Source organism: Primulina tabacum, chromosome 8, assembly GCF_025594145.1.
Source record: "Primulina tabacum isolate GXHZ01 chromosome 8, ASM2559414v2, whole genome shotgun sequence".
NCBI classification, from domain to species: Eukaryota; Viridiplantae; Streptophyta; class Magnoliopsida; order Lamiales; family Gesneriaceae; genus Primulina; species Primulina tabacum.
The window spans coordinates 989404-1002741 of NC_134557.1; the positions used below are offsets into that span (position 1 = coordinate 989404).

General features: G+C 34.6%; 2 protein-coding genes across 2 annotated transcripts; one reads left to right on the forward strand and one right to left on the reverse strand.

The window, feature by feature from the left end:
- The first annotated feature begins 2785 nt into the window (after positions 1–2785).
- On the forward strand, positions 2786–3775 carry LOC142554268 (uncharacterized). Its single transcript, XM_075664954.1, has 2 exons — positions 2786–3082; positions 3353–3775. Exons 1-2 carry the CDS (start codon positions 2786–2788, stop codon positions 3773–3775), a joined length of 720 nt encoding a protein of 239 aa, XP_075521069.1.
- Positions 3776–6052: 2277 nt separating this feature from the next.
- On the reverse strand, positions 6053–9807 carry LOC142552697 (auxin efflux carrier component 7-like). Its single transcript, XM_075662462.1, has 6 exons — positions 8255–9807; positions 7845–8127; positions 7678–7763; positions 7167–7324; positions 6652–6728; positions 6053–6569 (listed from the first exon to the last, which is right to left on the reverse strand). The coding sequence occupies exons 1-6, from the start codon at positions 9525–9527 to the stop codon at positions 6503–6505; spliced, it is 1944 nt and encodes a 647-aa protein (XP_075518577.1). The 5' UTR covers positions 9528–9807; the 3' UTR covers positions 6053–6502.
- Positions 9808–13338: the final 3531 nt, after the last annotated feature.

Below are 13338 nucleotides of genomic sequence, written 5' to 3' on the forward strand. Positions count from 1 at the left end.
ACCGTTTTATGTGCAGGGAAAGCGGTTCGAGACGCACTAGTTCGGACTGAAGCACTGACTGAAGGGTGCATTGAACTTTCGAAAATAAAAATTAATTTTCAAATAAATTTTGTCCAAAAAGATTAATATGGTCAAGAGATCGCAAAAAAAAAAAAACCAGGCTGGCCGCGCGCGTGTGTGTTTCACCGAGACCTAGCCTATCAGCGTCTTCTCCATTCTAAAAACTTTTGATACCCTTTAGGGTCCAAACCCTTAGCTCAAACTTGAAGCTAATAAAGAAGATTTTATTTGGCACATTTCTCAATGTGGAACAGCTCCCACGTCTTTTTCATTCACTACTCATCATTTATTCAACAATATTATATATATATACATATTGTCTCTATATAATTATTTGTTATTTATATGGCATGTCCTTGTTTTTACGTTTGTAAATGTAAGAGTTCATCAATTGATATATATCTTCTTGTTCGCACGTATTTATTGTCATCTATATATCCGGAATTGAATTTAATGGTCCGAGACCACTGATAATTGTAGTATCATCATTTTATGGGAAAATAAAGCTGATAGATTGCTGTTACAGTACTGGACCTTTTCACCTCTGATGAATAAGCTTGGTATATATATCTATGTTTTCATTCACAACTTTTGGGCTACAACCATTGGTACGGAATCGTGCAAACAAAAATCTTTTTAAAAATAAAAAAAAAATAAAAAAAAAGTGCAAAATAATTTGTTATTTCTCCAGCACACGACAAATGATCGCTACATTATCATTGGTATAATTGAGATGACTCTTAAAGATTCAAGAAGCGTCGAGTCTACGAACTAATAAAATGGTTTCCCTGTATGTATTTGATCAACATCATATGCAAAGCTCATCGGACAAATAACAATTATTATTCAAATCAAACCACACGTCGAAACTTAACAATAAAATTGTGACAATTCAAGGGTGAACACTTCTCAAAATCCCAAACAATCAAAGTGGGGACTGTTTATGTATTTTAGTGATACATTATATTTGTTAAAAAAACAAAACAAAAACAAAAGTAGTTAATTTCACAACTCTTGGAGGGCTCCATCTCTTTTCTTCTGCCAAACTTTTCCTTCTCAGTCCCCACTCCAACTTGGATTCCTATCCTTTCAATAATGCATGCTTACACCAGAAATTTGGTTACATAAAATAACTATATTAAACTCTATATTTATTTGTATGATAAATATTTTTAAAAAAATTATGTTTCTTAAAAATTCATATGAAATGTTTCGGTTGCGCAGATTTTACGAGTCTTGTATGAGACGTCGACCTCCAATATTGGTTCTAAGTCGCTATTGTTTTTTTCGTCGATTTGTTTTCGTGATGGATAAATTATTTGAATTCTAAATTGCATTTTGTAGGTTTGGTCACAATAACCTTAATTCAATAACCTTAATTTAGTCTCGTAATGAGCTCTTCTCTTTCGATTAAATTCCTGGGGGGAGTGTGATGCGTGGAATTGTCTCCATGCACCAATAATCTATCCGAGCCACATGCATCGTTCTTCCATCGCATCAACACACTTACACACACATAGATATGTGTGTGTGTGTGTGTGTGTGTGTGTGTGTGTATGGCTACGTGCATAAGTATATTTATTTATGGCTACGTGCATATAATGGTCATATCTATCTATTCGGTAAGCATTTGGGTGGGGTAGTCGGGGTCAATACATAATAGTGCAACAGTACATACCTGTAAATTGTATTGATGATTGATAATCGTCTTTAGCATTGTGCATTAGAGTTTCGACCCGGCTCGAATCAAATTACAAAAATCGAGTAATGTGTATGATCGAGTATTTGTTGTTTTACAAAAAGTTATAGTCAATAATAATGATTGAACTCACATCTTTTAAACCGTACAACAGCTCAAACATCACGTTCCGATTGATTTACCCATTATAGACAATTACTACATACAACAACTTGTCTCTTGATAATTGCATTTCTTGCAATAAATGAAATCGAACATATGACATTGTCTCTTATTTGTAAGGTCAAACAATTGCCGTTTTATCAAAAACGATAATTGATGGTAATAATGTAATTCAAATATTTTATACTATACAATAACTCAAACACTAAATTTCAATTAATTTATTGAATAGAGACGATTATTTTACTCAATATAACCGATCCGAATATGTTATCATGCCCAAAGTATTCTAGAATTAGACCTAGCTAGGACCCAGGGTAAGGGTGAAATTTCATGAAAACTAAATTACATTTATTCATGTGTAGTTAATTAATTTATAGGGTATATAGATTCAGAGTGATGGCAAAGGTTAATGTATCAATTCAATCAGTTTGATAATTGATTCAGACTGTTGACGCGATGGAAGTAAAAACACCGACACACTACCAATTATCAAATTTTATAAAGTAACAACGGTTTCTTTTTTCTTTTTTAAGTTGATAATTGGTAGTGAGTTATAGCTGAATTCAGTTCAAATTTTTTTTTTATCGAACAATTGTTACTTCGAATTTTGATTCGATTATTTTGTTATTTTAATTCCGAGAAGTTTCGTTTTTGTGTAAAATCGATCTGATAAGTCAAATTTGATGTAAATTTCAATTAATTTACTAATAATTCCGAAAAGTTTCGTTTTTGTGTAGATCGATCCTCTGGAGTAAATAAATTCTGATGCGAAGATTATTATGGAGGGTTGGCGATGGCAAGTCAATAAACATATTTGAGGAGCACTGGATTCCAACCATGCAATCCAAAATCAGTAAGCCGATGGTTCCTTGGGAGAACGTTGTCACTGTACATAATTTAATAAAAGATGGAGCTTGGGATGCCGATCTACTCTACTCCAGCTTAAACCCATATGTCGCTGGAGAAATCATCAAGATACCACTATCTACAGCAGGAAAGTGTGATGCTCTGTATTGGCGCTTTGATGTGAAGGGCAAATATTATGTGCGAGAAGGGTGCCGTCTTCAACGTGTTCTGTTCGACCCGCCAACGCATGAGTCAACTCACCCATTTGAAGATTGGTGGTCCTTTATCTGGAGCCTCTTTGTTCCACCTAAGGTCCGGCTATTCTGGTGGAGCATTTCTCATGATTGTATCCCCACAAATCTTAATCTAAATCATCAACATGTGTCAGTCAGTGAATCTCGTACGATGTGTAATTTTCGTATGGATTCTTCCTGTCATGCTCAATTCTTCTGCCTTACTCTTAAAGTCATATGGAAGAACATACCGTTCTACCATGTCTTAAGAGAAGCTTCTTGAACCACAACTATGAGATATGTCTATGGCTGAAAGGCCAAATGATCAAAGATGAGTTTGAATATCTAGCAATACATATATGAGCAATTTGGAGAGAAGCAGAAATTTCTTCATGGCGACAAGTGGAAGCCGGCGATCGAAAATATCCCATGGAGCTCCTGCTCTGCAATGCTATCTGAATTTCAAAAGGCAAGAATTATGGAGACAATTGCCTGCCCATCTGAGCGAGGAAGCCAGGAGAAGACTTGGAAACCACCAAGGTCATCCACTCTCAAATTTAATGTAGATGTAGCAGTGGATGAGGATCGGAATCAATATAGCGTTGATGGAGTAGTTCGAGACATTCAAGGCCGGCTACTTTTGGCATTTGGGAAACAAATTAATCAACCAATTTTTGTAGCTCATGTTGAATTCCTGGCAATCCAGAAGGCATTAAACTCCTTTATGAGAAATGTTTTCAAGATATTCAAGTTGCATCAGATTCTCTTTTGACGGTGTAGGCGGTCACCAACAAACAAGAGTATATTGGCTATATTGGAATCTGAACGGCAGAAATAATAGAAAATATTCATAAACCCAGATCGGCTAATAAAGTAGCACATCATATTGCTCGTTTTACTTTGTCCTCCCCTTCGTCTTTTGTTTGAATGAATGATGAATTTCTTTCCTGGTTGCTTAAGCTTGTAATTGACGATTATTTGCAATAATATTATGAGTTTTTGACTCTAAAAAGATTGTGTAAAATAGAAAAATAAATAGAATAATAACAATAATACTGGAACGTGATAAAAAATAATATTAAGAATAATCATCATCGTATAATATCCAATAATAATATATGTACAATACGTAATAATATTATGACAAACACAATATATTGTGAGACGAATATCTTATTTGGGTCATCCATAAGAGTATTATTTTTTATGCTAAGAGTATTATTTTTTATTGTGGATATCGGTAGGGTTGACCCGTCTCACAGATAAAGATTCGTGAGACCATCTCACAAGAGATATACTCTAAATTCAACGGCGATTTCGATGATACGAGGATGTTTTATTTTGATTTAAAAAATAAAATAAAGAACATAAGAATCTTTAGAAATTAAATTTTGGTAATCAATACATTTGCACATTTTTTTTAAGTGAAATAATTTGAATATACAATGAGCATGTATAATGACATATAAAACTACATAATTTAATACGAATTGAACTAATTAAATGTATTTAATATAATACAGTGAAAAGTCTTTCTTTGTCTCAAGTATGATGATCCCCTCTTTGACTAGTATGCCAATTTTGACCTCGTAGAATATGCTCGTCAATTGTATCACGCAACTTTGTATTTATCCGTAATTTTGAATTAATTACAAAAGGCAAATCATAATATCCCACCCCAAACCAGTTAAATGTACCCAAATTTTTTTTAAAAGAAATATTAATATAATACGTATGACGTGTTTTTATTCTCCTCGATTTTCGTTTAAATTTCAAAATAAATCGATTCATTTTTTCAAGGGTAGGCACCGATTTAGAATATAATAGATAATATTTCAATAGTTGGGAGATTCCATTTGTATCAAATCTACTAATGATATGTGTCAATTCTATGTAATAAAGCGTTGACCAGAAATTAATATTTAATATTGGAGTAGATATCTTGTAAGACGATCTCACGAATCTTTATCTGTGAGACGAGTCAACCCTACCGATATTCACAATAAAAAATAATATTTTTTCATGGATGACCCAAATAAGAGATATGTCTCACAAAATACAACCAGCGAGATCGTCTTACACAATTTTTTATCTTGATATTGTTACTTGAAGATACGAATAGTTGCATTGATATAGAATTAGAATTGACAAGCATGATTTATCCTTCAATTTAAACTATCTAATGCAACAACGCTCAATGTGGATTCCAAATCTCATCATAATTTGCTAGTTGTTTATTCATTGGTAACTCATCCCCTGAAATATATTTTGATAGAATATGCTTATTGCTTACTTTTTATTTTAAGTAATATATTAATATTCTATTTAAGTTGTAATGTACAAATTATATGTACACTGAACTTCGAAAGGCAACAAGAAAATTAAACTCATGATTTATAATAATTGAAGTTGAAAAGTGGATTAATATCTTATTTCGCTGATAAGGGTTGGACTTGCACCAATTAGTTGAAAAGCGAAAGCATACTTATCTCGTCACACACACTCCTCCCAAAGAAAAAGACCCCAAAATTGCTTTTTGCCAAAAAAGTCCGAATTTCACAAAAAGCTCGTTGAAAAGGCACATTGGCTCCCCAACCCCATTGTCTTTATTTTCTTGCCATTTTATTATTCTTTGCTTTGATTGGTTGAATTTCGACATTCGAGAATCAGAGGAGGAGGGGATTATATGGCAAGAGAGGAGACCTTAGTTTTAGTTTTAGGGATGTAAAAACATATATCTAATACCAAAAACGACACGTAAAGTTTATAGTTATTTATCTCAATTCGATGTAAAAGTTAAATCCACTTGCCATGTAGTTAGTTTTACCATGTATCGAACACTAAATTCTTTCATTTTGTCTTATAAACTCTACCGATAAGATATTTTTACCGTGATGATCAAAACCATTCTACAATTAGTAATAGTTGAGTAATTTACACTTTGAAGTAAACGGCAGACGAAACAATAACTAGAATGAAAAAAAGGGGGAATTCAAAAAGTTTTTTTGACAAATACAATAACAATGGCTAAAAATCAACACGAGGGGAAGAAAATATGAAGGAAAAAACTGTTTTTCTCCCTTAAAGACACTAAATTACATAGGACATTCAAAGAAAAATCCTAGTTTAGAAATCGTTTACACGAAGGAAAATGGTGGGGAAAAAGCTTGATAATCTCTCGTGCTTCCATGTTTACCTCTATTTTGTTCCCCTTTATATAAGGTTAGTCAAACATCATTTCCTCCCTTGATCTTACTTCACATGATTTCTTGGCTTTAAATTGGGCATAATCCTTAAATTACGGGATAATCTTAGTCAACTATCTTGCCTCCAAATTCTTGGGAATAAGTAATTTTTTTTCTACGTTGCTGGACTTGTTCTCAAAATCCAAAGTTAGCAACAAAGCACATGATTCGATGCAGCCTTTGATGCCATCAGACAATATTGGGATTCATCTTAGACCATATATACGTGCCTTGAATTAATTGGTCCATCGATCTTATAACCCAAGAAGTATGTAATATACCAGAGTGATCGGTAATGCGATCAGCATTCCAAATATAACCCTGAAAGCAAATTAAAAAGGTGTAAAAGAATAAATAAACATGAAAATTAGCTTGGCCCTTGTACTAGAGAAAATTTACTTACATGGTGCTAAGAATAGCTGGATGGACATTGTATTCTTTGGCGAACACAAACGGAACAATCCCTTGTGGTAGTGCAGCCTAATCGACAAGAACATGTCAGGGATAAAAAAAACATTACAGCACAAGGGTTTCTTGAAGCTAATGCATGCAGCAGATGAATTGAATCTGAAATATATATAGTAACATGTACTATATATAAACTAAAGAATCTTGAAGTTCTAACCAAAGAACCATCGTTTTTTGAGAACAGCAGTTCCCAACATTTAAAATAACCAAGAATTTGTCATATTTCCCCGTTTACAAGCTGGCGCATGGTCCCCAAAACCCGAGTCCCAAGAGCATATTGAGTATAAAATTTGAACCCGAGTTTAAAATATAAAAATATTATTGATCCATCTTTCATGAGCTCAAAGTAGGAAAATGGTTTCCTAAGTGGTATTTGGCCCGTTATTGTTGCATGCATAATCATATAAGAATTTCACAGTAAAATGTTACTTTGAAAGAGAAAGTAGTCACCTGCACAATTGCGACGTGGAGGAGGGTACCACGAAGGCCAATGGCTATCGAAGCCACAGCCATTACTGCTGGACCAGTGAGAAATCTCACGGCCATGGCGAAGCCCGCCACGGTGTTTCCACAAGCTATCAACTTTGGTTGAAGGGCCATAAACAAACCTGTAAAGCAATCACAAAGCGCTCAGACCAAATTCCAACCTGTAAATCGCAACCATCTTTGTCACTATGACACATTTTGATTAAAGGGATCGATCCAACATCCGTCAAGTTCAGGACCGCAAATATATTATTCTTATCGGCCCCATGTGTCGGGATGCTTTCTTGCATCTTATTATTTTTTTTCAAAAAGTTGTTTCTACCATCGTATTTTTATGCCCAACAATGAACGGCCAGAATTTTGGCTGTAAAAGGAACTCCTAAACAGTTAATGATTGACTTTTCAAGAAAATATGCCCACAAATAAGTAGCATTCAAATTGGGTAAATATCCAGTCCAAGAATCTGAGTACTCACCTAAGCTAAACATGGCCATGCCGAGGCCAGCATCAGAAAGTATAGATATTGATTGTGCTACAATTTTAGGCATATGCACACCCCACCTGAAATCGAGCATCTCCATAGTTAAGGACTAAAATGTTTTACCGGTTATCCAATTATATTCTTGATTGGATTTATCTTACCTGAATGAGATTAGAGACCAGATAAGACCAATAAGGCTAGAATAAGTATTGGGATTTCGAATAAGTTTACGCCAAACCATGATCAATATTAGACGAGTCATGACACTTGTAGGCGGCATATGTTTAACGCTGGCTATCTTTGGGTCTAGGTCCGCGGTGGAGCTAGACCCGAGCTTTGACCGCGCTGTGAGACTGTCCTTATCCCTGCCATCGGTTCCATGATCTCTGTCTCCACCACCAAAGCTGAAATCTTCTCCACCAAAGTCCCCAGTTTGCGGAGCAGCTAGAACAAAGAAACAATCAAACTACTTGTGAGCTGTATTTTTTAAAAAAAAAGAATTAATTTTTTACGTTAATGAATGAAGCTCACATTTTCCACTCTTATCAATCAGAAAATAAATAAATCTCACCTTTAGGCGCTCCATTTTGTGGTATATCATTGACCAACAGCTTGATTTCCTTGGCAGCTTGATCAGAGCGCCCGGATTGCTCGGAAGCACCGAAATCCGGTCCCCCAAAAACGTGTAGGCCGCCACCGCCACCTCCTTCAGACACCGGCGAAGCGCTTGAGCTCCACACAAACATGTGAAGCTCTTTAGCGTCGTGATTAGCTTTACTGCCTTGATTCTGAATCTGGGCTTGATGGGTTTTCTCCGTTCTTGGCACAGTGGACGAAATTTCAGGATTTGGAGCAGGATAAGAAGTTGGAACAGTCTGTGTGGGATAGTAACCGAATCTTGGTGAGCTCATTTGTACCCCTGGAGCGTAGTTTTCTTCAAAATTCGAAGGCCTTGGAGTTGGACCCCTGGATGATTGAACCGAGTACATTTCAGCTACGTTGAAATTAGACAATCTAGTCGTATCAGATTGACCAAAATTAGACAGCCTCCCTGGAAATCCCATCATCGAATAAAAATCTGAATGGTTGAAATTAGACCCTCTGGGAGTTGGATTTCTTGAAGAGCTCAAACTGTAAATTTCAGCCCCCGTTAAATTCGAAGGCCGGGGAGTAATCCCTGAGAAGGAACCATGCCCGAGTGAACGCCTCGAAGCATTAGATTTCCTGACGGTAACATGAAGCTTGCCATCATTTCCAATCTCCGCGTCCGTTTCAAGAAAATCTTGCCCATCTAAAGAGACGACATCAGATTCAACCTTAAAAGATACGATTGAAGCAGCTGTCTCAGGAAACTGCTCCAAAATCAGCATTTTGGCGCCACGGTACTCGAACAAAAACAACAGTAAAGTGTACCAAATGATGCACTGGAGCACCACAATCTGCACCATGAGGCTGCCGGAGTATTCTCCATACATGGCGATCAGCAAAGGAATCCCCATTACAAGAGTGTTCGGAAGAGTTGAAAGAGAGAAAATGGTTATAGCCCATTCCAAGCTGCCATTTTTGGTGAAATTTGCCCACAGTCCAAGAAGTACCAGCATGATAATCTTTTGCAGCGTGTCAGCAGCGATAAATCTGAAGTTCATGGCATATATATCGTTGGAGGAAATGAAGTGGAAAGACAGAAGTGGGACGGCAAAAATGGCGACAAATCGGTTGATGCCGGAGCATTGATCCGGAGAAAAGATTTTCCACCATCGGACGGAGCCGTAGGCCAAGATCATGGCTACATAGAGGGGAACCATAGCAGTTAAAACAACGTAAAGATCATGCCCGGTAATCATTTTCTCTGTTTTTTCAAGAAAAATGAATTAAATTTCTCTCGAAAAAAAATTTCGACAAATATTTTATATTCGGGGTTGTGATAGAGGGAGGAGTAGGCTAGAAAGGCTAAGCAGAAACCCCTTATTTAACTATTACTGATCAAAGGGATATACGCTCCTTTTTCTGCCGTGGAAACAGAGCAGTGTCTCTCCACAGCTCAAAAGAGAAAATACTAGTACTTGCTGAGCGTGAGAGAGAGATGGGTTTGTTTGGAATTAAAGGTCGTATCAATTACAAAAGGATTGTGTATATTCTTGTGTATATATAGAGAAGGGAAAGCCCTTTCTTTTCTTTTCTTTTTTTTTTTTAAATAACTGGGAAGAGATGAGAGATCTGAGGCCAGTTGATTTGGACACATGTTTGATACTGTGGTCAGTCCGCTTTGGTGTTAAAGTTACTGGTTTGGACATAGTGGAGCTAATCTATTGGGTCTGAAGGCAAATCTTGATCAGCACCTTCAAGAACTTTCTTTTTATTATTTAGTTGCACAAAAAATCGATAAAATACGTAATTATTATCCACTGTGTAAAAGATGAAATTTTGCGGAACTCGAATCAAATTGGATTAGTTGGATCAACACAAGACTAGTATCCAAGCATCTCACCAATCTACCTCCCCCCGAGTTGCACTGTTTCCCTAATAAGCATGGGACGCTCACTACACCACCCTTTTGTTTGGAAAAAAGTGATGCTTGCATGTGATCTGCTCGTTCATTTTTTTTTCCAAAAGCAATGATCAAGATTCTCACTTGGGCTCAAGATTGATTAATTTGATTTTTTTAACTTGGGTTTTTCAGTTTGTTCATTGTGTTCACCCTTCTTTGCAAGATTTCTTAACTTATTCACTTGTCTTTACAAGCACACCACGATCCATTTGTTTACGAAAAGTGCGCTATAATCGATGGGTTCTCTCAGTTGCTTTGTCCACTTATGTCACATTTGTCGGATAACCCCACACCCCCGCACTAATATGCAATTAGTTAAATAAATTAACTATATGTAAGTTAACCCTAACTACTTATGACAATTTGATTTAATTATTTGCGATTCATGTCTAGTTCAACCTTAGGTGTAAAATAGAAGCTCAAATTGTAAGAGATAATGCACTTTCTTTGCATGCTATATATTTTTTCAAGACAAAACAATTTGGAAAAAAATTTCTTAGTCCAATATTCAAAACAGAGACCAGTGAATAAAAGGCTCCTCGTGCACATGATTGAGTCCACTGCCATACCCACCACCCATGTACCTTATTTTTCTTAGTCCGACCTAAAATTATGTTTCGTTTGGACGGTAGTTTGACTCGTACAGATACTCTCGGATCTATAAAGCAGATCATGTAGTATATAATCCCAACCAGTAATATCGAATTAGTTCCATAATTTGATTTGATTATTTCAACAAATTTATTTTAATTCTACATTTTAGTTTATTTTTTATTTGATTTCACTTGTTTTTTTGTTAAGAATGAAACTTGAACTTAACTCAACCCAAAAGCTAGCCCAAGGGGGAGGATTGTCCAAACCCATGTATACAACTCCAAGGTTATTTATCCAACCGATGTGGGGCAATTAACACAGCCCTCTCACGTCCAGGAATGAACATCTGGAGCATGGAGTTTACAAATGACCCAATTATGGGCAGAACGGGTGGCCTAATTATAGGCAGTACAACACATAACGGTGGAACCAGGGCTCTGATACCATGTTAAGAATGGAACTTGTACCTAACTCAACCCAAAAGCTAGCTCAAGGGGGAGGATTGTCCAAACCCATATATACAACTCCAAGTTTATTTATCCAACCGATGTGGGGCAATTAACATTTTTTATCACCCATACAATAAAAACAACATTCACCTTCATAAAATTAAATAATAGGAGTTGGAATGTTCAACTACTTATTGATCCAAGATTAAGTCTCTTGTAAGATAGACTTACGGATCTTATATTTTTTTGTGAGACGAATCAACTCGATTCATACTTAAAGTAAAAAATAATACTTTTAGCATAAACATTAATATTTTTCATGAATCAGATCAAATTGAATATCTGTCTCACAAAACTATTTCAAACGTGTTTTTGTATTGATCCAATCATTTGAGCTTAATTAATAATAACCAAATATTAGGAAACTCAGTTGAGTGAAAATACATGTGCACTGTACAACGATATTTTTTTTAAAAAATAAATAATAATAATAATATCCAACAAGAATAATCCAAATTTATCTTATCCGTACAAGCCATTTGGTAGGAAATATGATAGTCGAGCCTATGGACTCACAACCCACAAGCCATTAGGCCCACACTCATCTTATACATTGTACCGTTTCTATGGACTTTCGTTTGCCAGCAAAGAAGCAACGATTATATATATATATATATATAATACATAGATGACTAGGTATCTTATGAGACGATTTTTATCTATGAGACGAATCAATCTTACCGATATTCATAATAAAAAGTAATACTCTTGGCATAAAAAATAATATTTTTTCATGGATGACTCAAATAAAAGATCCGTCTAACAAAATACGACCCGTGATACCGTCTCGTACAAATTTTTGCTTAGATATATTGTTCTATAATAGAAAACAAACGAGACTAGTTGAGTAAATATCTTTATCATTATATATCACGACATATAAGATCCTATTTGTTTCCTTGGATGAAATTATGCGTTGTCTTTATCTTTCACAACAAATGAAAATAATCAAATGATAGGTTTTTTTATGAAATTATAATATTGTCTCACAAAATATCATCTTTGTGATAATAAATAATACTTTTAATATAAAAATTAACATTTTTTTATAAGCAGCCCAAATAAAATATTTATATCAAAAAATTGATTTGTAAAATGGTATCACAAATTTTCGTAATATATAATTTATAATAAAATTCATATAGTCTACTAGATGATTGAAAACAACACTAGGTTTTTAAGCACCTAATCTATAATCATAACTAGTTCATTTCTACACTTTGTGTAAAAAAAAATTGTAATTAATTTTATTTATTATCAAATAGGTGTAATATAATAATAATAATTGCAAAAATAACACAGTCATAATGTAACTTGAAATGATAAAAAAAATCATAATTGTAAAAATTAATGATAAATTATACAGCAACTTGAAATTTTAAAGTTAAAAAAAAAAAGTTGACATGATGTGATGAAGAAATTTCAACAAAAATAATTTACACACACTTGACAGACATACATCTAAATGGCTAAATTCAGAATCCAAAATACACGAAAAGTCCCTCAACCAATTTGTAAGAATACAAAGTATCAGAAAATACTGCATCTACAATAAGATCACACTCAAAAAATTAAGAACAATGCTAAAATAAAAAATGAGCATTAACTGAAAAACGGTTTAGTTGCTCTGAAATTATATTTATATTATAAATTTCAGAAAACCTATAACCTATTGACCAAAGGCTCAAAGCAAATTATATGGACTTGATTAAACTCACGTTTGCCCCTTTGTCGAAATAAAAAGCCTTGGATGCATGTACGAACCATCATTTTTATTTGTTTGTATAAATGTGTATGTATATCTATATAAAAATGAATATAAAAAAGGCCAAAGAGTGAGGGGAAAAAAGGCGAAAATTCGTGAGAGCTCAATTCGACTATTATATTTATGGAATGTAAATATGTAGAAAATGCAAAAATAAATCCTGCAACTTTAATACTCGTTACCAGTACTTTTGGTTTATGGTACGAAATAAACAGTATGAATGATAGAGTAATATTTTT